This window comes from Pinus tabuliformis, chromosome 7 (genome assembly GCF_031772625.1).
Source record: "Pinus tabuliformis cultivar Carrire ecotype Pingquan chromosome 7, CPIR1, whole genome shotgun sequence".
Taxonomy (NCBI): Eukaryota; Viridiplantae; Streptophyta; class Pinopsida; order Pinales; family Pinaceae; genus Pinus; species Pinus tabuliformis.
The window spans coordinates 892,106,778-892,132,394 of NC_142293.1; the positions used below are offsets into that span (position 1 = coordinate 892,106,778).

Below are 25,617 nucleotides of genomic sequence, written 5' to 3' on the forward strand. Positions count from 1 at the left end.
CCATCTGGATGAAAATATATTAAAATAATTAATATTTTTAATGGGTTCCTAAGTCTAAACTTAGGAAAATAAAAATATTAATGTGTATTAATATAATATGGGTGAGAGAGTTCTAAGTGACGAGGATTAAGCCAGTTCTAATCTTAGCCGTTGATTAGGGACTTAATCTCGGCCATTGAATCGCCAACAAGAAAAGTATAAGAGGAGGCTTGAGGGTCAGTTGGAGACACACCAAGAGAGATCAAGAATTCGATTTTCTGGGACGAGGTTTGCTGAGGAAACCGAGTTAGTGAGTTGCAGTGAGGGGCAGTTCAGCAAGGGATTTCCATCCAAGGCTGAAGAATACATAGCAGAGAGGCAGTGAAGTGCCGGGAGAGACAACGCAGGCCCTAGAAGGGCTGACGCAGAGGCCGTAGGAGCTGACGCAAAGGACGCAGAGGGTCGTAGAGGATGACGCAGAAGTCGTAGAGGTTGATGCATAAGTCGTGGAGGGCTTCAGAGGCAATGCTGGGAGATTCTGTGGGGCAAACTAGGAGCAAATCAGCAAATTCTGAGCCGGGATAGGGTGACGCAGCTCTTGGAGGAGTGACGTAGTTCCTGAGCAATGCTTGGAGCACCTTTCGCTATCCAACATAGGGAACAGCCGGAGTCGCTGTGGGGTTTGATCATCCAGCTGCTGATTTGCCGGAATATCCGTCTCCGGATAGAGGTACTACTGCCGAGGAAATTCTCTGTTGGGTGAGCCATTTCTGGCACCCTAGTTGTATTCATGAAATTTTCTTAGTAATACAAACCCTCTATATGCTACACTGGTTTTCCCGTATTGGGTTTTTCCGGGGACAATTGTCCAAAAATAACAGTGTCCCTTATGTTATTGTTTATGTTTACTTCAGTGCATGATCTGTATATCTATGAAGGCTGCAATAGTGTTTACTTCGATGTTTATGCAATTAAATAACTTGTTAATGTAAAGAACAAGGAGGAGATTGTAAACCAGTAATTGCAATAGGTGCTTCTGATGTGTTAGATTCAGGAATTTTCACGTGGCATCAAAGAGATTGCAGATCAAAGGTGACTGAAGACACCAGCCGAGAAAATCTGAGAAATTGCAGTAGAGAAGCAGTTGTCCCAAGAGACACTGTTGTTCCAGCGCTGAAGAGGCGAGAGGAGGAGTGACGCAGTGCAGAGAGTGTGACGTAGAGGCTCACACAGTGCCTGTGTCAACATGCTGAACCGGGAGAGGGAGACGCAGTAGCTACGTCAGCCATCAGGTCCAGCGCAGAGGCAGAGGAGGGTAGATTAGGCTCACGCAGAGCCACGTCATCTTTCTGGGCCTGGAAGGATTGATGCAGTTGATCGGGAGGAGAAGATTGAGCCCACGCAGAGATTGCGCAGAGCCTGAAGGGTTCAGATTCTTCGAGTTGCCAGGGCTAGGGGAGTTGCAGATTTTGATTTGTGGACCTAGTGGGATGCTATGTCTGTCAGTGCAAAACAGTGTCTAAGGAGACTGAACCAAGGTAGAGGGAAGCACTACCTCGACAGATTTCTAGCCAAGAAATATAGATCTGGGTTACAGCAGCAAAGGAGGATTGGAGAGGAGTGATTCGACAGTTAGACGGAGTATTTCCCAGAGGGAAATCAGGACTCAGAGGGAGTCTAGAGAAGAGGAGCAGAGATGGCAGTGAATGGATTGAGGGATTAGGATAGATTGGACGGGGCTTCCAATTTTGTCATCTGGAAGGCCAAGATCCTGGCAATCCTAGATAAACATCGCATCAAGGACTATGCCTTGAAAACAGTAGTTGTCCCAGTTGACCCTAATGCAAATGAGAAGTATGAGGAGGCCGAAGCAAAAGCGAAATGCATGATCCTAGACGGGGTCAAGGATCATGTCATACCACATATTGTTGAGAAGAACACAGCAAGGGAGATGTGGCAGATGCTGACCACCTTATACCAGGGCTCTTCTGTGCAGTGGAAGATGTTATTGGAGAATCAGCTAAGGTCATATCAGATGCAGAAAGGAGAGGAGATAGATCCATTCCTTCTCAGGTTGCAAGGAATTCGTGACCAGCTTACTTCCGTGGGGTCTACACCGGATCCAGAGTTCATGGTCAGGACTGCCCTGAATGCAGTCTCCGAGGAGTGGGAGACGTTTGTCCAAAGCATTTTGGGCAGAGCGACTCTCCCCAGTTGGGATGAGATGTGGGTAGCTCTTCGACAGAAAAAGCTCAGGAGATTGACCAAAGCGGGAAGTAGCGGTAAGGGAATTCGAATCAAGGAGGAGAGGAAGGATGCAGCTCTTGCATCAGGGGGACAATAGGGAGTACAGAAGAGGAAGAAGAAAGACATCTCCAAGGTCAAGTGCTTCAACTGTGGGGCGCTGGGACATTATGTCTCTCAGGGCCCCAGGAAGAAAGGCAAGGGAGAAGCTTCTGACTCAAAGGATGCTCCAGCAGAGGCTGAGAAGGATGTCGAGACTGATGAAGATTGTGCCATGAGTGCTCATGCGCCTCTAGAAAAGAGGTAGGGAGATTTGGAGTTGTAGTCGAGAGGACTAAGAAGAGGGGCAGGATCCTTGAGGTACCCAAACTCTTGGATCACATCCGGCTACAGGAACCCTTAAAGGCGCATGATGACAGGTGTCAGGTAGAGCAAGGTGTGATTGAGCGACAAGGCAATGCTAGAGTGCAGAAGTTTGTAGCAGTGCAGTGGAGGTTGTAGCAGTGCGAGAGGCACAGAAGAGGTTGCAGTAGCGCAGTGGCAGCAGAGGGAGCACAGGATAGCAACAGAGGTGGCTTCAGCATCACGAGGCTTCCAGACTGACCAGGATGTCAGTGTTTGGGTGAAGTCAGTTACTTACTTCTCGGTAACTGAGTTGCAGTGCAGCAGTTAGCAGTGGCAGTGCTATGGGCAGCATGATGCAGCATGTTGAGAGGGAGTTGTAGTACAGATGTAGCAGTGGCAGTGGCAGTGTCATGGGAAGCAGTACAGGAAGCAGCAGTGCAGTGGATGTGTTGGAATTTCTAAGTCCAACTGTTAGAAACCCTTCATGTACTTTACTGATTTATTCCTACCTACTTGTTCTGTTAATTAACAAGTTATTTACCATGTAAATACTGGAAATAAATACAAGTACATGCTCAACACATTACAGATCATCAACTGGAGGAAACAGAAACAAGCACATAAGTGACACCATTGTTTTTTGGACTAATATCCCCGGAAAAACCCAATGCGGGAAAATTGGTGCAACTATCTGAGGGTTTATTTATTAAGCAGTTTCAGAATACAATCCAGGTGCCAAATCCGGCTCACCCAACAGAGAAAAATCTCGGCAGTAGTACCTCTCTACTCGGAAGCAGATTTTCCGGCTAAAACCCCGGATAAACACTCCGGCAGCTCCACAGTTCCAATCTGCCCCACGAAACCCCAGCATCAGCCTCTAGGGACTGCGTTAGCTCTCTCTAGCCCAGCATTAGCCCAGCGTCACTCTGGCTTGGCCTGCGTCAGCCTCTGGAGGCACTACGTCAGTCCTCTGGCCCTCTGCGTCACCCACGCTGGCCCTCTGAGGCACTGCGTAGCTCCTGGCTGCCTCTGCGTGAGCCCTGGCTGGCTCTGCGTGAACCCCTGGCTGGTTTTGCATCTCTTACTCTCGGCTACTGCGTTGATCCTCCTGGTGCTATCTCTGCCTCTCTGCTTCTGTATTCACTGCCCCTCAGTTGCAACTCTGATCACCCTCTCAACTTTCTCAACAAACCTAGCCCCAGAAAGTCGAAATCTTGATCTCTTGGTGTGCTTTCCAAGTGACCCTCAAACCTCCTCTTATACTTTTCTCATTGACAAATCAACGGCCAAGATTAAGTCCCTAATCAATGGCTAAGATTAGATCTGGCTTGATCCATGACTTTTGGACCAATCTAACACAGTTTTATATTAATTCAAATTAATATTTTATTTTCCCTAAGTTTAGACTTAAGGACTCCATTAAAAATATTAATTATTTTAATATCTCTCAAACTGGTTAAATTCTGCCCAAACCATTTCTGGGTATTGGAGATCTCATGTGTTTTAGCATCTCCACCCATTTTCGTGGCTAAAGCACATCTGATGCTACTCCAAATCGACAAGATATGAGGCAGCAGGCCTAGCATCAACACAAAGGACCGATGCGGAGGATCAGTGTGATGCTTCTATGGTGAAGCATTGCTAGAGCACATTCCTCGCTAAGAGGGAGTGTTGATTTTTGGTAGCATCAGATGTGCTCTAGCCATGAAATTTGGTGGAGAGGCTAAGGAATATGAGATCTCCAAGACCCTGAAATCGTTTGGAGAAATTCCACCCGGATGAAAAGATATTAAAATAATTAATATTTCTAATGGGTTCCTAAGTCTAAACTTAGGAAAATAAAAATATTAATGTGTATTAATATAATATGGGTGAGAAAGTTCTAAGTGACAAGGATCAAGCCAGTTCTAATCTTAGCCGTTGATTAAGGACTTAATCTCAGTCGTTGAATCGTCAATGGGAAAAGTATAAGAGGAGGCTTGAGGGTCAGTTGGAGACACGCCAAGAGAGATCAAGAATTCGATTTTCTAGGGCAAGGTTTGCTGAGGAAATCGAGTTAGTGATCAGTTGCAGTGAGGGGTAGTTCAACAAGGTATTTCCATCTGAGGCTGAAGAATACATCGCAGAGAGGTAGTGAAGTGCTGGGAGAGACAGTGCAGGCCCTAAAAGCGCTGACGCAAAGGCCGTAGGAGCTGATGCAGAGGACGCACAGGGTCGTAGAGGCTGACGCAGAAGTCGTAGAGGCCGACGTAGAAGTCGTAGAGGTTGATGCACAAGTCGTGGAGGGCTTCAGACTCCAGAGACAGAGTTGGGAGATTCTGTGGGGCAGACTGGGAGCATATCAGCAGATTCTGAGCCGGGGTAGGGTGACGCAACTCCTAGAGGAGTGACGCAGTTCCTAAGCAGTGCTTGGAGCAACTTTCGTTGTCCAGCATAGGGAACAGGCGGAGTTGCTGTGGGGTTTGATCATCCGGCTATTGATTTGCCGGAACATTTGTCTCCGAATAGAGGTACTACTACCAAGGAAATTCTCAGTTGGATGAGCCATTTATGGCACCCTTGTTGTATTCGCGAAATCTGCTTAATAATATAAACCCTCTATATGTTGCACCAGTTTTTCCGAATTGGGTTTTTCCAGGGACGATTGTCCAAAAATAACGGTGTCCCTTGTGTTATGGTTTCTGTTTACTTCAGTGCATGATTTGTATATTTGTCAAGGCTGCAATAGTGTTTACTTCGATGTTTATGCAATTAGATAACTTGTTAATGTAAAGAACAAGTAGGAGATTGTAAACCAGTTATTACAGTGGGGGTTTCTGATGTGTTAGATTCAGGAATTTTCACTATATATATATATATATATATATATCTGCCATAAGCATAAGTATTGTCATCCTGATGTTGACCTTGATCTAAAGGAGTTGGTATTCAATTTGTATTATAGATGTCATTGCAAGAATAGACCAAGCCAGTGTTGACTGTATGAGCAGAATTGTGCACTTATGTCAGTCACCTATAGCTGAGATGATGTATTCCAGGGTTTACAATACTAAGTTGTGTAACTACAACAGTGACAATGCTAAAGGTTCAGAAGTTTTATGCAGCAAGATTAGCAACTAGGGTTTGGCACCTTCATGATTGTTGAAGTATTCTAGGGTTTGGACAGGTATCGCCTTGCAAGGTTCACATGTTGAGAAAGTCTGGTTGTTGAAGACAGAGAAGGGTTTGGTATGTTGCAGTAGAAGCTTATTGATTTATTGTTGTTAATTAAGCAGAGAAATAAAGTGTGGTCATTTAGAATTTGGTTGTTAATGCCTTGGACCAGAGTTTACAGCCATAGTTGATGTAAAGAAACATTGCTATGGTTTGTTGATGATGTATTTTTGAACCAGAGTTATATCACAGTGTTGATAATATCGGCGTTATTCAAAAATATCATGATATTTTCGGCAAAACGATATACCGCTGAGAAAATATCGCGATATTTTCTGTTTTGAAAATATCGGCAAAATATCGCCATATTTTGAAAATATTGACTATGTTTAAAAATTTGAAAAAAAATGAATTTTTATGCTTTCCAATATTTGCCGATATTTTGACGATATTTTCGCCGATATTGCCAATAAGATGTTATCTGGACCCTCGCCAATATTTTGTCGATATTATCAACACTGATATGACTAATAATTGATGACAGCTTCATGTAATTTGAGCGAAGGTGAAGGTTTGATATCTTGAGCAGAACTGATTATTACCTTGTGACAATGACAGTGATTGTAGTTGCAGGGTATGTTTGCAGATTGTATGATTACTAGACTAACAGTATATTGATGTAGAGATCCTGAGCAGAATTAGAGCACAAGCAGATTTGATTGTTGAAGCAGAACTTGAATTTGCAGAGAGTTTTGTGTTGTTGACGAGCAGAGGTGGATCCGGTCTAAAAATTATGAAACATGGTCCATCGGCTGATCAGGGAAGCAGGGTGGTGCAAGGCAGGAGACTGAAGTCTCCTTCAGGTCGGAGCCTGCACAGGGCATTGGAGCGTCCTTCCAATTGCAACTAGTAAACAGGGTGTTGGTGCATCCTTCAGGTCGGAGCCTGTAAACTAGGGCGTTGGAGTGTCCTTCCAGTTGGAGTTGGTAAACCAGGGGATTGGAGCGTCCTTCAAGTTGGAGCCTATAAATCAAGGGGTTGGAGCCTCCTTCAGTTGGAGATGAAAATATTCAAAGTTGGAGCTTCCTAATTGACGTAATTTTATTGAAGAAAAATATTAAGAAGCGTTCAGTTGTTTTTTCTCCCAGAAGGGTTTCCACCTAAAAAAATTTGGTGTCTATTGTCTTGATGTTTGTGCATTGTTGAATGGTGTTGGTTACTAATGTGATGAATATTTATGTTTATCTAATGATAAAGATAACTAATGCTCTGTGAAGTTAAAAATCAACTAATTGAAAGAAATATTGATTCAACCCCCTCTCAGTATTTCCAACACCTTAATGGCCCAATGGGTATAGGAGGGGCACTACTCAAGCAACCTCGAATGAGATAGCATGCTACATCTATCCCTATTCCATACTTACAACTTTCCATCTTACATTACAAGTCCATATTCGACCTTCATTCTTCAGGTTCAACTGACCGTTGGTTCTCTAGGATTTGCTACTCATACATCCACATACCTGGGTAGGGACCAAAACTTTTCCCTGGGAGGTTGATGCAGCTAAAACAAAAGGGAAAGGGCATATCATGGCCACAAAATAAAATAAAAGAGTATCAAAATGCAAAAGATGGATGGGACATACACATTAACAGAGGATTATAAGAGGAGGTCAATGTGGTGATGGAGTGGAGAGGACACTAGAGCAGTTCGATTTCTAAGCAAATTGATTTCCAGAGTAGCAGCAGTCAATTGCCAGAGAGAGAGCTAGAGATCGAAGTAGTGAGAGAGGGGTAGAGACAGTGAGGCTGGATGATGTTGATTTGTGTAGCTTGGGAGGTACTCCAAGCCCTAGGGTTCAAGGTTTGGAGGGCAATGCACCACAAGGGTCACTTGTGGGCTTGGAACCCAAGTATGGGGTTTTGCACCAAATCATGTTTTGGCATTTCCGGGAGCACATTGCAACATGTGATGGCATGAGATGATAGAGAGCGGAAAGGAGAACCCAACGCTTAGAGAATCCTCGGATTCCGAGTTGTAGAAGTGGAGATATGAATTTTTGAAGTTATATCATGGGTTTGCACTTATATGTCAAGGTCGGCCTAAGGTGTTTTAGGCATGTGACAAGCTAGCAGCCCTTGTGTGACGTCTTAGGAAGGAGCCCCTCATTTATGTATAAATAGAGGGTGATGTAGAGCCATTAAAGCATCCATCTTGTGCAACGCAATCTCTAGAAGAGGACTCGTTGGAGAAGGGATGTCTCTATGCCCTAGCCACAACATAAGGAGGCAGGAACAGCGAGAAAGAGGAGGACTGATTTGGGTTTATTACAGGGTCTGAGTTGTTGTAATGGAGGTCGAGTATCTTGTGTGCTAGGCCGAGCCCTTAAGGGCTAAATGTTGCTTGTTTGGGCACTGTTTTGAGGGACCAAAGGCTACAGAACTGCAGTGTGCTAGGCCGTAGGCCATAGCACCACAACAAGGCTTGCATAGGGGCAGATTAAGGGTTGGTATTGACCCTAGGCAGCAGCGTAGCAAAGGAGATGTCTCTTAAGGGTGTGTTGTAGCTTTTTAGAGGGTTGTTAAAGGACTGGAGCAGTTTAGGGCTGCAACAGTGTGCCCTAGTGCCCTAACCAGAAGGCACAAACAGCAGTGTACAAACATATTTGGAGCGTTGTTTGGAGGTACATTGGGTCAAAGGATTTGACTGGATTTGGATCAGAATTGGAGCAGTCTGTTGGTGCCATGTGGAGGACCTTCCGTGGTGGTGAAGAGTCCATCCTAGGAGTAGAACCTACAATGTAGTATTGGGTGCCATTGATCTGGTGGAGGGCAGTGTGTTGGCTACCCAAAGTAGCCCTAGACGAGCTATCTTGAAGTGACGAAGAGGAGTTGAAGATTGGGTGAAGTTTGGTGCCGAAGTGCAGCACCTTAATGGACAAAGGTGACTGCTAGCTTGGCAGTTTGGAGCTCAAGAATGAGGCCTACCGAGAGAGCAAATTGGATGAGCCCGTGTACATGCTACAGAAGTGACTTGCAGTAGTGTTAGGTGGCAGCCCTCCTGGAATCTCGATGTGTTGTCCTTTGAAGGACTAAGGGGTAGCTAGCGAGCAGCACGGGAGCAAAGGACCGACAGAACAAGATACGACATCGAAGTTGCAGCGAAGTTTGTCATTGTATCTTGTATACCATAGACTGTTGTATTATTCAGTTTTGGTTTAATATAACAAAGATTGGGATTGTACATTATTGGACAATTTGTTAAAAGCTGTGTATATTTGTGCATGTGTGATTTACTGCTTTATATTTCCGCTGTGCAAAGTAGTTTATGGTTGAGATTCTTGGTTTGGTAGCGTCAGTGATATTAAGACTCTAACCTAGACCTAAGATCATGGAAATTCAACATGGTATCAGAGCGTGTCTGAGCTACTTTGGAAGTCAGTGAATCAGAGTTGTGCACAGCAAAGTACAGCTTAAGAGGGAATTGGTCACATTGTAAGTGACAATGTCGAAGTTGCAGGCACGTCTCCCGTATGAGGACAGGTTGGAGGGGTTGTCCAACTATAGTCCTTGGAAGGAAAGGATCAAGTTGGTCTTGTAGGTCAACAGGATCTGGGAGTTCACCGATAAAGGGATCAAGAAACCAACCAACCCTAAGGAGCTGGAAATATATGAAGATTTGGATACGAGGGCGAGATTGATCATCCTAGATAGTGTGAAGGATGCCCTAATACCTCATTTGTTCGGGAAGAACAATGCACATGAGATGTGGATAGCTCTTCAGAATTTGTTCCAGAATAAGAATGAGAACTGAGTATTGGTATTGAAGGATAAATTGAAGTCCACCAAGATGATAAAGGGTGAAAGCGTGACCTCATATCTAACGAGATTGTCTCAGGTCAAAGATGAGATTTCTGCCATCGGTGTGACTATCTCAGGTGGAGATATGGTAAGGATTTCCTTGAAAGGGTTCACCGAGGAATGGAAGCCCTTCATCAAAGGAATCGTTGTCAGATAGAAGTTGCCAGACTGGGATAGGCTATGGGATGACTTCGTCCAAGAAGAGTTGCGAAACGAGGATCTTCATCCAAAGAAGAAGTATTTCGATGATGTCGTGGCACTTGCAACGCGAATGAAGTTCGAGAGGGAGCTTGCAAGTTCAAGGGGAGACTTTGCAGCGCAAGAAGAGTGCGTGCTCAATGGGGAGTAAGGGTGCTCATACCACTGCCAAGAAGAAATCATGGAGAGATCGGAAAGCGATACAGGAGAAGAAGGAGAAGCAGGATGCTTCCAATGACAGCGACACTTCCGAGAAGGGCATAGTTCATCGTATAAGGATTGTTGCGATTGTGAGCGCCAGTAGTTGGGCAAGTGTTTCGAGCAGTGACGATGATGACGAGATACTTCCTAGTCTTGGAAATACCTTCCTTGCTAAGAAGGAGTGTTGATTTGTGTAGCTTGGGAGGTACTCCAAGCCCTAGGGTTTAGGGTTTGGAGGGCAAAGCACCACAAGGGTCACTTGTGGGCTTGGAACCCAAGTATGGGGTTTTGCACCAAATCATGTTTTGGGCATTTCCGGGAGCACATTTCTACATATGATGGCATGAGACGATAGAGGTGAAGTGTTGAGAGCCTTGGGTCTTCGAGCAATAACAACACAACACACCTACCCCTGGGTACCTCCTGCACCTAGGATATTCTGCCACTTTGCACTATATTTGGCGATTCTTTAGGACGATGCACTTGGACCAACATGCCCCCAGGTTGGCCTTACTCTAAGAGGTGGCAGCCGATCTAGAGCACATATGAGGATTGTCTCACCTTCAGAGACTTGGGAGGGCTAGTAGCACCTAGATAGCCCTCAACATTGGAGCAAAGATGGAAGGGGAAGGAACCTCCACACATGAAGCCACATAGAGCACCGAGGCAATTACCCAACCCAACGAGCGGCAATGGTGGCATGAATGTGCAACAAGATGCTAGACAACAACGGAGAAGCAAGTTGGCGGACTAGCAACCCATCTATGCAAGAGAGGTCAATGATAGCATGGAGTGATGGCAGAGGAAGCCTTGGCACCAGCAGACCACAAGCCATGATACCTCGAAATCACAAGCCACACAACCGCCATAAAGAAGCAGTTGGGAGAAACCCTACAGCGCGAAGCAAAGTAGAAGAGCAGCATGAACCAAAGGGCAAGGCAGCTAGGGTTACAGCCACCCAGGAGTTGCACCCTTTTTCTCAGCAGAGGAGCCACTTCCCTCTTGGAAAACAAATTAGACCCCATTTGCCCACCATTCCAGACAAGGCACTGGTAGTTGTCTTCTTCAGCCACAAACCCGCTTCTTTAAACCACTTTTTCAAGGGGCAGCAGTCTCAGTGTGCCCTTCCTTGCTATAACTTATAGGATCTGCTCCCCCATCTCAGACTGCGTCCTTTTTTCAATTGCAAATCAAAAACATGTGCACCCTTATTCCTCACATAAATTTGCAACTTCAAATGCAGAAAATTATTTCTACCGAGTCAATTTTCAAAACCAACTTTCATCCTTTATTGTAAGTTCAATGAATGTGTTGGGTTTATTTTTGAACGGCAATATTTCGTTTTAGTGAATGAACTAATTACAACACATAGAATATTGTCTCAGTAGGAATTTTTATTTCTAGAAAAATTTCCTTGCTTGTCATTTTATACACTAGCATCAATGTAATACTTGAATTCTGGCAACCTCAGTTCCAGATCTAAAGATTTCATACAATTCTAGGGTGAAATCAGGGGTACACCAGATTGCACACTAAATATTTTATGAAAAGTTCCAATGAAATTATTATATCTACACAGCAATATTGATTTTAATGGTTGAAAATCCATAGTGGATAGCTAGATATATTTTTTGAGTGTCCAGAAGCAAATGTTAACTAACACAAGGCTTGTGCTCTTAACCTAGGCTCATGATCTTGCAAATATGGTTCTTATTAGTCTGCTCTCAAACTGTTCGATGAAATGTTTGAATGGATTCTCCCATAACTATGTTATAAATTTTAGGGTTATGCTTTTGTCTTTTTTTTTTACTAACAGATTTCGAGGGCTTGAAAAGAGAAGAAGGGGCTTATCAGTTGTCAGCTTGTACAATCTTGGAAGACTAAGCACCTTGTTTATTATCTTTCTAGCAATGAAATTACAACATTTCAGCATGAAAGAAAGATCTATAAGCTTGCCATCCAACTGTTAGACTGAATGCATGCTTGACCCTTTTTAATTTCTGCTTGGTGAAATTTTCTTCCTTTTTTTGAAGCTAAAACAGAGACAGCACACACTTCCAGCCTTTAAACTTACGGACCTATTGCCAGTTTGTGTTTATATGACCAAGGAAGAAATTGCATTTTTATGCAGATTTAGAACAGGGAATTATGATATGCTATAATTTTGATTATCTCTCTGGTCTGAGTGCACTTAAGAGTGGTGGAACTAAATTGTAAAAGATAATCTGTTTGCTAGTAGACAAATCATCTTGGGACTGCTGTTTACATTCCAGAGCCTAAAAAGGAAAAAACTCATAAGTATAGCATTTCAAAGTTCAAACACCCTGATTTATCCTTCCTTATAGTTTGAGTGGTTGATGCTCGTAGAATCTATAGTTCTGTGCATTGTAGATGCATGATTGATATGTGTTCTTAGAAGTAATTCAGCTTGTCCTGCCATTCATGTACATAGACTTGGGAGTAGTTTCATTACAGCATTGCTTTTAGGAATAGATGATTTAGGTAGGAACTAAGAGAGGTCAGCTGGGTGAATGTGCTAACTTATGTATATCATATATCATACGACCTTTATCAGCTTATAAAGATAAAGCATTCTTGGGGTATATTCAATGTGCACACATAACGATATCATTCACCTTTTACATTGGATACCCTAGATTGTAAAGCAGAAATATTTTCCGTAAGAAGCATCCCTTAAGGTAGCTGACAATTGCCTGAAAAGAGTAGGAGAAGCGGGATCCTAGGTGAAAGTGGCTCTCTTTTCCTAGTTGCCCTTCGTTTGTCACAAAAACTGACCTTGCTCACCTGAACATGACAAACCAAGTGGTAACATTTTGGCACCATTGTTGAGTAAGGTCAACTTCCCGGAAAATCAGAAAATCAGAAGAGTAAGCTTCCATAAGTTTGATGAATGTCATTTGATTCTGATCTTGAGACATTCATCTAGCAACTCCTCAAAATGGAACTTCATGCCACAGATATAATACTTGAAGTTCCACTTAGAAACTGGTTTTGGGATTCAACAAACCAGAAAAGGTGCATGAGTTACCCCTTTCCTCAGCCTGCTTTTTCCACCACTTTGGTGCACCTTTTTACTTTAATGATTTATCTTCTTTGGTGCATAACTCAGGAGCCCAAGCTTGCTTTGTGCTTTTCCAATACGCTTTAAAGATGTAGCAGTTTCTTGCTCATCGAGGTTGGTACATTGAAGAGTTCCTTTATTTTAGATGAAGCATTAAATGCTTGAGGAACTAGGTGATGGATAATGGGGGGTAGAGCTCATGCTAGCCTTTTGCCCACGTGCTAAATAAGTCCCAGCCATCTATGTATTTTATGTTTTCTTTCTATTCTGGCTTTGTATGCTTTTATCATTTTTTCAGTTGCATCAACCTCTAGGTCCAAGTTTTTGGGTTCTGACTCAAGGACGTGAATATAGGGTGCCAAAACCAAGGACCAATAACTATCAATCCAAAGAATGGAGATGAATAATTGGGAGAGATGGAAAGTAGTAAGTATGGATTACCCTGGACATGCTATATTAATTAGTGTTCCCTAGTAGTGCCCTTCCTAAATCATAAGGGCCTCAGAGGAGGTCCCACTCGACTAGAGTCAGACTAACCTCCCAGGTGAAGTGTGGGAACAAGGATACAATCATGAGCAATCAATCATCCAGTTTGCTCTGTATTCATATTATACCCCCATCACATTAAATAAAAGCACATGATTGCTAAAAAGGTTAGAGTACTCGTTGATAGATGACCCGCCTTCCTTCAAGAAGAGTGCTAGATGGGTGAGAGCACTGACTGGAGCAATAGCTAGAGAACTCTAGCATAATGCTATCTAAAGACCATCATAAGGCTGCTGGCTGGTTGGCAGTCAAATGAGGAGAAAAAATTTCTATGGATTACCCACTTTTGGTGGGTAACAAGGCCAAATTTTCAGACTTACTATTTACTATGCTTAATAGTACTTTTATATAGCCGTTAAGTCTTAATGGCAACTACTCTAGGCTATGGCAATTTTGATTTTAGACTCCAGGGCACTTGACTTGCAAAGGATCCTTATACAGGATACTCGTATGGACATATCTTCTTTATCTTAATAGATAAAAGGAACCATTTTATTCAAAAGAAAAGGAAAGTGGTGTTATGCCCAGCAGAATATATTCCAACTTACCCTGCACCCCTCACCAATGTTTTTGTTTGCACCTTATGCCTGTCTGTTATCTATGGACACATGCCTTGGGTGAGATAATAATAGAAAATTCCACAAGCCACCATCCAACAGGGCATTCGATTCTGTCATGGCACTGGCTTGTTGATAATGCACTTAATACAATGGCTTCAAAAGGATGCCTCCACGATATGAAAGTGCCAATACATTTCAGATTTTTACGGTTTTACGCCAAAACCGCCCACTTTTGACCGAGTTCTATGCCTTGTGCTTGGAAGCATCTTCCATACCATATTTGTCGATGACATGGCAGAGAATAAATCCACACATGTCACGACAATCCAAAAAGATTACAAGTATTGTCAGCTATGCCCATTCTTTATATAGTTTCCCCTTTGTAGGGAACTACAACTGTACATATCTGAAGAAAGAAACTTTTGGCAAAGGTTAAATGTTAAGTAGAGTTTTACGACAAACCAGAGATCTCGCCCCTTTCAAGTTTCACTGCAAATTAACACTATTCTTACTGGATTGGAAGAAACTTAGCCCGAAATGACCCTCTGGACATTTCAATTTCTCGTCTACAATGCTACGTTCACTTTCAGCAATGCAAACACAAAAACCAATGACAACGTGCACCAATGAAATCAGCCACGGTCAAAGGAATATTCCAAAACTCTCTGATTTCCAATTATCCAGACATTGCCGTGAATAATAAAACGTAGTCAACGAAATTCATATAAGCTAATTCTAGTAGGAAATGTTTGCCACGTTTATTAAAGATGAATTTATCAGGGAGCAATGATCCAGAATACCGTTTACAAACTTATTTCAATTTAGTACCCAGTCTTACAAAATTCCCCATATTACATGCTGAAGCATCCCCTGTAACATCTATAGGGCTAATTTAACATACTGAAAAACTGCCCCCACCCATATAATATTGTCCTTAAAACCCAATTTAACAAAATGAATATGCCTCAAATTTGAAGCGGACTCTAAATATGGAAGTCCTTCAGAAGTCAATGAACAGATTAAAACAATCCATACACCAAGGAAAATCTATAGACAATGAGCATAAATCAAGATTGCCATTAGCACAGAACTATCGGATATAGACCGGCACATTCCAAAGTGCAAAAATATATATGAATGTCGTCCATCTCTTTGGGTGACAATAAATACCGCTGAAACAGAATCAAGGATTCCGTATATCAATTAAGGTTTAACTATGATGTTGCAAGGCCAAGATTGAAAAAAAAAATACCTTAATACAGGCAAGCAAAACAGCCGTGAAAACTGTAAGGATTGTAGTCCCCATGGCTGTCTGTCCTTTCTTTCTGCTACAATTGTCTTCTGTTTCATGGAATTAGAATTGCAATAATATTCGTACCAGATGGGTCACACCTAACAGTCATGTCTGACCTGATACCACAAAACAAACAGTGTGATGAACAAGTGGTCAACTGATGACTTCGCAATCGGAGGGAATAATGGTCACCATGATGACTTCGGTCAATCTCTTTTCTAAACACAGGTTACATGGTAGATAGCTCATTAATTTAATCAAACAAAAAAATAACATACAAAGATTTTATTAAAAAATTAAAACAATTAATAAAATATTATATTGTTGAATGGCATCATTAAAAAATATTATTAATTGATATCATTTATATTAAAATACAAGTGTAGTCTAATTTATTGATGAAATAATTTTTTTCATGGGAATTCATCAAAATCCGGCAATATAATTTCAAGATTTTTTGTTTTTTAAAATACATTTTTGAATGCATAAATGGATTCAGCACCCTGAAAAACCCCTAGGGCATTCGAATCATGCAGATTAAACAATTTAAACTCAATTTTTTTAAAATCTCTATTGGATTTTAATTAAAATTAACCAAAAAAATAGTGAAAGAGATCATTTAGTCTATAAATTAAACTATGCCTAAAATACATATAGTGAGGGGTTTGTCCAGAAATTGGGAGCTTCCACAGAAAAGGGCTGAATACATCAAGCAAATGAAAAAGCAATCTGTGCCATAAGCTATCTTTAGCCTTAAAATAATTTCTTTCTTTCTTTCTTTCTTTCTTTTATATCTATATGTGTGTGTTTTATTTTTATTAATATATATAAGTGTTTATAATTAAATTTATTAAAATATGTTTTTAATATAATAACAAGTGACCTTAAATTGAAAATTTTGTGAAAAAATTATAATTAGTAAAAATAAAAAATAAAAAGGGAATAAAACTAAAAACAAAAAACTAGTGACTAATAGAAATGGGAGTTATTAAACAACCCATAATAAGACTTCAACAAGTCACCTTACAAAAAATAAATTTCAATAATAATAATAAATAATAAAAATTGAATTCATAATGTTAAACTATGGATAAGAGTCATACATTTTTGATCAAAAACGAACTAATACCCAGTCAAAGGCAAAGATGAATACGTTATACCATGTCCGTCGCAGGTATAATAAGGAGGAAAAATATTTTTTTAAAGTCTACGTGGCTAAAGATAATTTATGGGAGGCTAATCATAGTCTATGGGACAAACTATTTCTAGGCTTCATCTTATTTCTACATAAGCTCTTTTCCTATGCAAAGTGACAATAAGCACTCCCAATTTTTGAAAAGTCTCCTCTGCCGAATAAATTATCTCATAAGCTAGTTGTTAGGATATTTATATAATTGTCTTTAATGTATAAGGAGTTTTTTCGGAAGAAGTCACATTGAAGATTTGGGTCGACGCATTTAGAACCAACAAGTGTGGTTCATCTTCAGGACACGATGAAGAAATAGATCTAGGAAGAGGTTTAAATGGGAAGACAGGTCAACCTAACAGCTAGAAGAAAACAGCTATGTTTGACTATGGGAGGGAGAAGGGACAGATTGATATATATATATATAATTTTTAATTTTATTACTTAACTAGCTAACGGCTATATTCAATTCATATTTTTTTACTTTATCAATATATATAAAACTAACTAAAGATTAAAACTAATAATAACGATTATATATATATATATATATATATATATAGATGTAGATATATATATATATATATAATAATATAAAGGATTCTTAATAAACACCTACTCATATTAATAAATAATATTAATGTTAAACTGTATATATATAATAACAATATATATATAAATCACCATGTATAAAAATTAATATTAATATAAATTAATATTAGGTTAATAATATTCAATTCATTTTTTACTTTATCAATATATATATAAATAATTGTCTTTATTGAATGCCTTACACTCTAAATGAAATGCTTTTTTTGTTTCTACTTCTTAGGAAATGCAAAAAATACACTCTTTCACAACGGAGTTGGTGAGAGTTAATTCTTAATTGAACAATAAGAATTTTGGCTCTACAGGAGATATTTACCTTTATGTATTGATCCAGATTTATGAAGGAGTGAAATAAAATACAGATATAAACAGAAATACATAGATACAACGAAAACAGAACTTCAATTCATTAATAACAAAGTACTGAAAATTGTTTACATGCAGAATGGAAATAAACTAGCTCAGAGGATGATAGTTTATCTCTGATGGCTACATGTCTTCTAAACTATGTTACAATGAGGCTTGTAGGCCTATTTATTATTAAGAAACAATGAAAAACCCTAAAAATCCAAAACCCTAATCCTGGGAGATGAAGCGCCAAAAGTCTGTGGGCCCCGTTGGGGTAAATTGGTACATCAACTTCCAAGGGTTGTAACTTTGGCATATGATCTTCGTTTGACGCATACGATACCTCGTTAGAAAGATCTATCTGAGGACTACAACTTTGATTACAAGCCCTTATTGTAAGCAATAAGGTTGCTCGTTTTCCAAAAAAAATGTCGTTTAGGGCCTCAAAACAGCTTTGGAAGCTCAGGACCCGAAAAACTGCCAAAAATAGTAAATTGTGCTACAATTAAAGAAACTGAAAGAAACAATGGTGGGGGTCCAAGTGGAATAGGCGGGTGGCCACCAATATCCACCTGGATCAGTCCTTCCCCTTAGGAAGCAATGGTCCCCATTACGTTGAGTGCCTCCATGAGATGGGGAAACTTCTATTAAACTTAGTCCCTAGTGAGCCACTTGCCCTAGTGCAAGAGTTGGTCATCTTTGACAACTCGATACAATTGGATCTTTTGTTTGTGATTGCTCTTGATCTGTGTGTCCATGATCCGATCAGTTGTAGTTTTTTCAATGCAGTCCAGGTTGAGCTATGTTGGTGTCAACTGCTCAGCGATGTGATGTGTTCAACAATGGTGGAAAGTATGGTCGAAGGCGGTCCACATTAAATACCGAGTGCAAGCCAAGGAATGGTGGGACATTGAGCTCGAAAGTGTTGTCTCCCACAACCATGGTGATGGTGTAAGTCCCATATCAGAGCGATCAAAGTTTATGATAAGCTCCAGTGAGGCGCTTTTTTTGTAGATGTAAGCAAATTTTGTCACCCACATGAAACTTAAGGGGCACTCGATGTTGATCATGTCATTATTTGCATTTGGCATTGGTTTTCTCCAAGATATCGTGAACCTACTGGCGGATGTGTTGAATGCGCTCAATAAATCTGGTGGCTTTATCAACTTCAGAGTCAACATGGGCATATTCTTCTTGTATAGTTGCAAAAGGAAGTGCAAAAGGGGACATAATGGTTGAAATCCCAAGCCCACTTCAAAGGGGTTGTGGACAATCGAGCTATGGAGAGCATTGTTGTAGTTGTGTTGTACATAGGGAAGACTCTCATCCCATGTTCGCAGATGTTCATAGTTGTACATGCGTAGTATGTGCACAATCATCATGTTGATGACCTTTGGCTGACCATCAATTTGGGGTGGAATGCAGTGGACTTGGTGAGCTTGGTGTCTAACAAAGACCAAAGGGTCGACCAAAACACGCTTAGGAACCTGTTATCCCAATATAATATAATGGTCTATGGTATCCCAAAATGTACCCATACTCGTTCAAGAAGAGTCTAGCAGTGGCCTCCGTTGTGATACTCTTCTTGCAGGTAGCCAATATGGCCATCTTAGAAAATTTGTCAACGCCCACAAATACACAGTCATTATCATGCTTAAGAAGGAAGGCCAAACATATAGTCCATGAAGATGAATTCCCAGGGCCGGTTAGGAGTAGGCAGAGGAGTATACAAGCCTTTCTTCTTAATAGTTGGCTTGGTAATGGCACGGGCAATGCAAGATCTGATGCATTTTCCAACATATTGTCGGAGATTTGGGCAATAAAAATACTTCTATAGTATGGCCATAGTTTTCTCCACACCAAAGTGTCTTGCGATCTGACTATAGTGTGCTTCCCAAATCAGCTTGGCACACTTGCTTGAAGGAACATGAAAGTGGACTAGGTAGCATAATAACGCATCTTAGAGGTGGAATTATGGAACTTGCTTGCCATCCACTAGCATCTAGTATGTGGTGGCGAACTATGGATCATTTTTATATAGTTACGACCATCTAGAGGTCTCGTGGCCACAAGAGTTGAGAACAATGGTCAGTGTTGCAACCGGTGGCCGATTGAGGCAATCTGAAACATGATTGGTGCTGCCCTTCTTGTATTTGATATTCAAATGGAATTGTTGCAGATATGTGGACCACTTCTGATGGCGATCATTCTACAACTTCCCTTGGGTCTATATAAATAGCAAGGGTTGGTGATCTATGTGGATGGCCATCTCCTTCCCCATAATGTAATGTTTCCATCGTCGGAAAGCCTACACATTGGAGTACATTTCCTTATCGTAGGTGGGGTATTTCTAAATGGTGTCAGAAAGTGTCTCACTTTGATACACCACCAGATGCCCTTGTTGGGTGAGAAATGCACCAATAGAATAGTCAGTGGCGTCTATCTCAATTTTCAATGGTTGTTGTGGGTCTAACAATGTGAGTATTGGTGTAGAGCAGAGGCGGTACTTCAGTTCAACAAACATCTTTTTTTGGGACTCGAACTAGAAAAACTTTGCTTTCGCTCCGCCCTTGGAACCTTGACTCAAAGGCTAAGTGATATGAGAGAATCCCAACAAGAACCTTCAATAAAAATTGGCAAGGCCCAAAAAATTGTGAAGCTCTATTAGAGTGGTCATGGCTGGCCAATCCCAAATGACTTGGATCTTAGCCAGATCCACATGTACACTTTTCTCATCAATGATGTAACCTAGATATTGGACCTGACTCATTCCAAATGTGCATTTCTCTAAGTTGGTACACATTTTGTGTTGTCATGGGGTTTGAAGGACATGTCAAATGTGTTGCAAGTGCTCTTCCCAACTCTTGTTGAAGATGAGGATGTCGTCCAGATAAACAACCACAAACGAGTTGGTGAAGGGTCACAAGTTGTTTGTAGAAATATGGTGATATTAATTTCAACTGCTCAAGAAATTTAATCTAAATCAAGAGACACAATTCTACTTTACTGATCTGCGGAGATTAATTCACAATTTAGAACAACATTCTCAAACATGCATCAATCACATACACAAGTACATAGATTTATCTAGGGGAAACCAACTCGTAAAAATCACTTAAGCCTACTTTCATTAATTACATGAATAGAGAATGTATTACAATTGCTTACTCGCTATGAGCTCAACCTACAAGTTAATAACCTTTATCTTTCTCAATGAGAAGCTCTGACCCAGACTTAGTCAATTTCTACCTCCACCTGAGCGCCCATTTCCTTACGCAAATCCTAAGGAAATTGGCCCCTGTTTTTTAGGAATTTCCTCCAAACTGATTATGCAATTCCCAATGATTGATCATTGATTGCATGCAACACCTGTACAGTCAAGACTAATCTACAACTGATGTTACATTTCCTTGGAATCTCCACCACAACTAGGGAATTTGAATTCTCTACATGCACTAGCTATTTTTGGTTGATTGATCAGTTAACCAGATGATCATTGAGTTAGAATGTTGTCCCACTGCACCACTGACCTCCAAATAGTTCTATCAACAATTAGAAGTAGTTTCACTGAATACAACTAGAAATAACTTAACTGGATTGCTACAAATTAGCAATCACACATGCATAACTAAACTCCAAGCCCTCTAAATTGAATTTACTAATCTAATTGAGTGATAAGAGCGATGTCACCTCAGTTAACTACCTCCAAGTTGTTTTCTAATTTGGAAATTTGAATTTTCTCAATTTGACCAAGGCAAATTTAAATTGAGACTTTCTTGCTACACTTGTCAACACTCCCTCTTAGCAAGAAAGGGATTTTCAACCACCCTTATCCTGCACCTGTGGAATTCGAACTTCCCTCTTGACAAAGCCTTTCTCAAGATGTTAGCATCTTGTTCCTCTGTTAGAATGCATTGTAGCAATGTTATCCTCCTCTACACATAGTCCTGTAAATGATGATATCATATATCTATATGCTTGGATCGATCATGAAATACCATATTCTTAGAGTGATTAATGCAACTATGATTATAGCAATAGATCACAGTTGGATCCATCTCCTGACCAAATAGTCCCACGAGTATCTTTCTCATCTAGATCACCTCACATGTTGCTTGACTTGCAGCCATTTATTCAGATTTTGTCGATCTTAGCGCCACACACCTCTGCTTCCTGATGTACTACGAAATTGTTGCGGACCCAACACTGAAAATTCCACCTCGTGTACTCTTTCGGTTGGATGGACTCCCTGCCCAATCTGCATCTATGAAGGAACACAAATTCACTCCCTCTGTCCGTACGTACCATAATCCATACTGGGTTGTGCCTATGAGGTACTGTAAGATAAGCTTTATTGCGTTCCAATACAATTTGGTCGACCTAACCATAGTTTGGCTCAATTGGTTGTCTGCATAACACATATTTGGTCATGTGTTCACAAGATACATCAATGAACCCACTAGCTGTTGGTAAATGGTAACATCAACCTCTTCACCTGAAGTGGCATTCTCCTTCCTCCAGTTGGTCGCTAAAGGTGTCTCCATGGGCTTACAACTCTCCATGTGAAATCTCTATAGTATCTCGGTGGCATACTTTCCTTGAGACACAAACAATTACCCATCACCTTGCCATACTTCCAACCTGAGGAAGTAGTGCATGAGACCCGTGTCTTTCATCTCAAATTCCCTTGCAAGATGATCAGTTGCTCATCACCGGTCAATATTAAATCATCAACATATAAAACAATTATAATCAATTTACTTTCTACCAAAATATGAGAGAGGCTCGCATCCACTTCACTTTTGGTGAAGCCCAATCCAATGAGATAGCTATCGATTCAAGTGTATCAAGATTGGGGTGCCTGTTTCAGACCATACAATGCTTGCATGAGTCTGCACACATGAGACTCCCGATCAAATGTCTCAAAACCTTGTGGTTGCTCTTTGTACACTTTCTCCTCAATAACACCATTGAGAAATATTGTTTCTACATCCATTTGGTGGATTTTCCACCCCATTTGCGCAACCAGTGTAAGAATTGATGTAATGGATGAATACCTTGCTACAGGAGCAAAGATTTCCTCATAGTCAATTCCCTCAGCTTGAGAGAATCCTTTGGCCACAGATCTGGTCTTATACTTCTCTATGCTTCCATCTATTGCATGCTTAACCTTGAATATCCATTTCGAACCCACAATTGATTTATATATCGGTCTTGGGACCACTTCCAAAACATTTTTCTTCATGATGGATTCATATTCTTCCACCATTGCATCAACCCAAACTGGTTGCTCAACTAATTCCTCAAAAGAGGATGGCTCAGCCTTTGCAATCTCAGTCATTAAAGCCATGTATCCAATGTACCTCTCAGGTGACCTTCTATTTTTGCGCAAATTTGAAGGAGCTCCCACATTCTCCCTTGCATCTTGCACCAATCTATCAGCTTCCCTGGTTCTATCTCTACCTTCTCTAGATGGTTCTGCTTGAGTGGATGTCTCTACTCTGCCTCCTCTCTACTCCTCCATTTGTGGTTGCTCCGTAACTTCATGAGGCTCCTCCTTTGGAGTTGAAAGCACCTCTTCTAGTAGGAGTTGAAGATCCCTCTCAAGTGAGCATCTCATTGCTTTCTCCTCATCCAAATTTACACCCCTTCGCACAACTATCATTCTGAGGGAAGGTGAGTACACCTAGTAATTGTGTGTAGTTTTGGTGTAACCCACAAAAACTCCCAACTCTAATGTCGACTCAAGTTTCTTCCTCGAAGCTTTGGAGACATGGCAGTAAACAGAGGCTCCAAAAATTCTGAAATGAGACACATTCGACTTTTTCTCTGAGAAAGCCTCCTCCAGTGTAATCATACCAAGAATCCGATGAGGACTCTGGTTTTGCAAGTAGATTGTTGTGTTACATGCCTCTGCCCACAAATGTAGTGGCAGGCCTCATTCATGTAGCATAACTCTTGCAGCTCCCACAATGCTCTGGCTCTTTCTCTCATCTACCCCATTTTGTTGTGGGTTGTGGGGAGTTGTCAGTTCTCTTTGAATTCCTTCTTTGGCACAAAAATCCTTGAAGTCATTTGAAACATACTCACCTCCATTGTAACTCCTAAAAGCCTCCACCTTCTTGTCGGTCTCTTTCTCGAATAGTGCCTTGAATTCTACAAATTTTGAGAATGCCTCATCCTTCTTCCGCGTGAACAATATATAACAATTTCTTGAGAAATCATCAATAAAAATAACATAGTACTTATGTCTGGCGGAGGAGGTTGTCGAGAAGGGTCCACAAACATCAGAGTGGACTCTCTGCAAGACTGCATGTGCTTTGCTATCTCGATCATGGAATTTGGATTTCACATACTTCCCCAATGTACAACCCTTGCAAACATCTTGTTGCTCAAGTGATCCTTACGGCAGGCCAGTGGTTATTTGCTACATAATTTTTAAGGCGTCATGATGCAAATGGCTCAATCTCCTGTGTTAGAGCTCAACGACATCACGACTTTGCACTTTCTCTTCCTTACTCCTAGAACAAAAAGCCGAGGTGGTAGAGTTGCCCATTTTGGAGTCTATGTATGTATTCAATTTTAATCATTCCCATCCTAAGTTCAAGCCCCCTATCCTCTTTGTTTATCATCGTCGCTCTATAACAATAACGAATGCTATCATCTATGTTCCAGATGTTGAACAAGATAACATGATTACAAAGAGAGAGAATTTGTATGGCAAGTATGACAAAGTTCAAATCATTGACAACGACCTCTTGGGTTCATTCAGTTTCCAGCACTAAAGAGGGAGGTCTACACATAGCCGGTTACCAAAGCCACCGAGAGCCAATCCCTGACATTTGTAGAAGATTTCAGGGGAATTCAGAGGTCGACATTGCTAAATTTGAGGAACCTTCCTGTATTTGGGACAACAGGAGCATCAATGCAATGCATGGAGTTCCTTGTTAGCAGAATACATAACGACTCATTATGGATAGATAATAAATAACCCATTCATGTGGTGGATATTCAGAGACTCACAAGCCTATATGTTGTTGGCGTCGTCATCTCAACTGCGTTTCAAACTGCTTCCAAGCAGGGGAAGAAAACATGTGACGATAGTTATTATAACTGGTATGACATAAGGTGAGGAAGCAAGGGTGCTTTGATCGAGCCAATCGATAAGCCCAACATCAAATTCGCTTGCTACATAATCGTTGGGAAGCTGATGTGACATTTTTCGAGAGGCGAATGCAAAATGGACACCATTTCAGTTGTGGAAGCTTGTGTACAAGGCACACAGTAGAATTGGTACATTTTCCTGCTACAAGAACTCTTTGACATCTGCTAGGATGTGTATAAGTGTTTCACTCATTTTATTTATGGATACCTTGTTATTACATTGGCCATGTGGACGTGACACCCACAAAAGGGTCGAGAAATGGCAGTGATTATTCAAGAACAACCCTTGGATCTAAAGTTTTTGCCATGTCAGACATCTGGAGATCCTAACAGTAAGGAAATCAATGAAGCCTCCTCTGTCAGCTAGTATAAAAAGATGTTGGAAGTCACCACAGCCATTCCATGAATCCCGACATCACTCCTTGACAACTACTCAAAGGATATATGGTTCGTTATCAACCATGGCAACACTTGGTTACAACTGAGGTGTGTTAATCTTGGTCATTAAATGACTCGAAGCGCAGATGTAGACCTTGCATGAGAATATGGTGAACCTTGGCATCTCAGTAAGTCCTTTCCTTACTTTATATAAATTCCATAGTTCAATATCGCCTCATTCTTTGGCTAATATCCCTTTAGTTGCTTTTCTTCCTGTAGTGGGACCCCATTCCCAATATGAACCAACAATTCCAAAGCCTCGACCTCGAGCAGGGCCCAAAAAGAAGTCCAAGATCCCTTCAACCCAAGTTTTTGACCTCACTAATGAAGAGCCACATTCCCATTCCTGCGTGCCCATCACCAAAGAAACTCCATTGTCCACATCCATTGCATCACCACAGTCGCGAAA

At 41.0% G+C, this 25,617-nt stretch overlaps 1 protein-coding gene across 1 annotated transcript in view; it reads right to left on the minus strand.

Moving 5' to 3' along the window:
* LOC149250469 (cathepsin B-like protease 3) overlaps positions 1–15,632 on the minus strand; it is a 124,575-nt gene extending 108,943 nt beyond the window's left edge. Inside the window, exon 1 of the mRNA XM_089459104.1 lies at positions 15,422–15,632. Coding sequence (XP_089315230.1) covers positions 15,422–15,475 — 54 coding nt within the window. The 5' untranslated portion in view covers positions 15,476–15,632. The remainder of the gene's footprint in view (positions 1–15,421) is intronic.
* Positions 15,633–25,617: the final 9,985 nt, after the last annotated feature.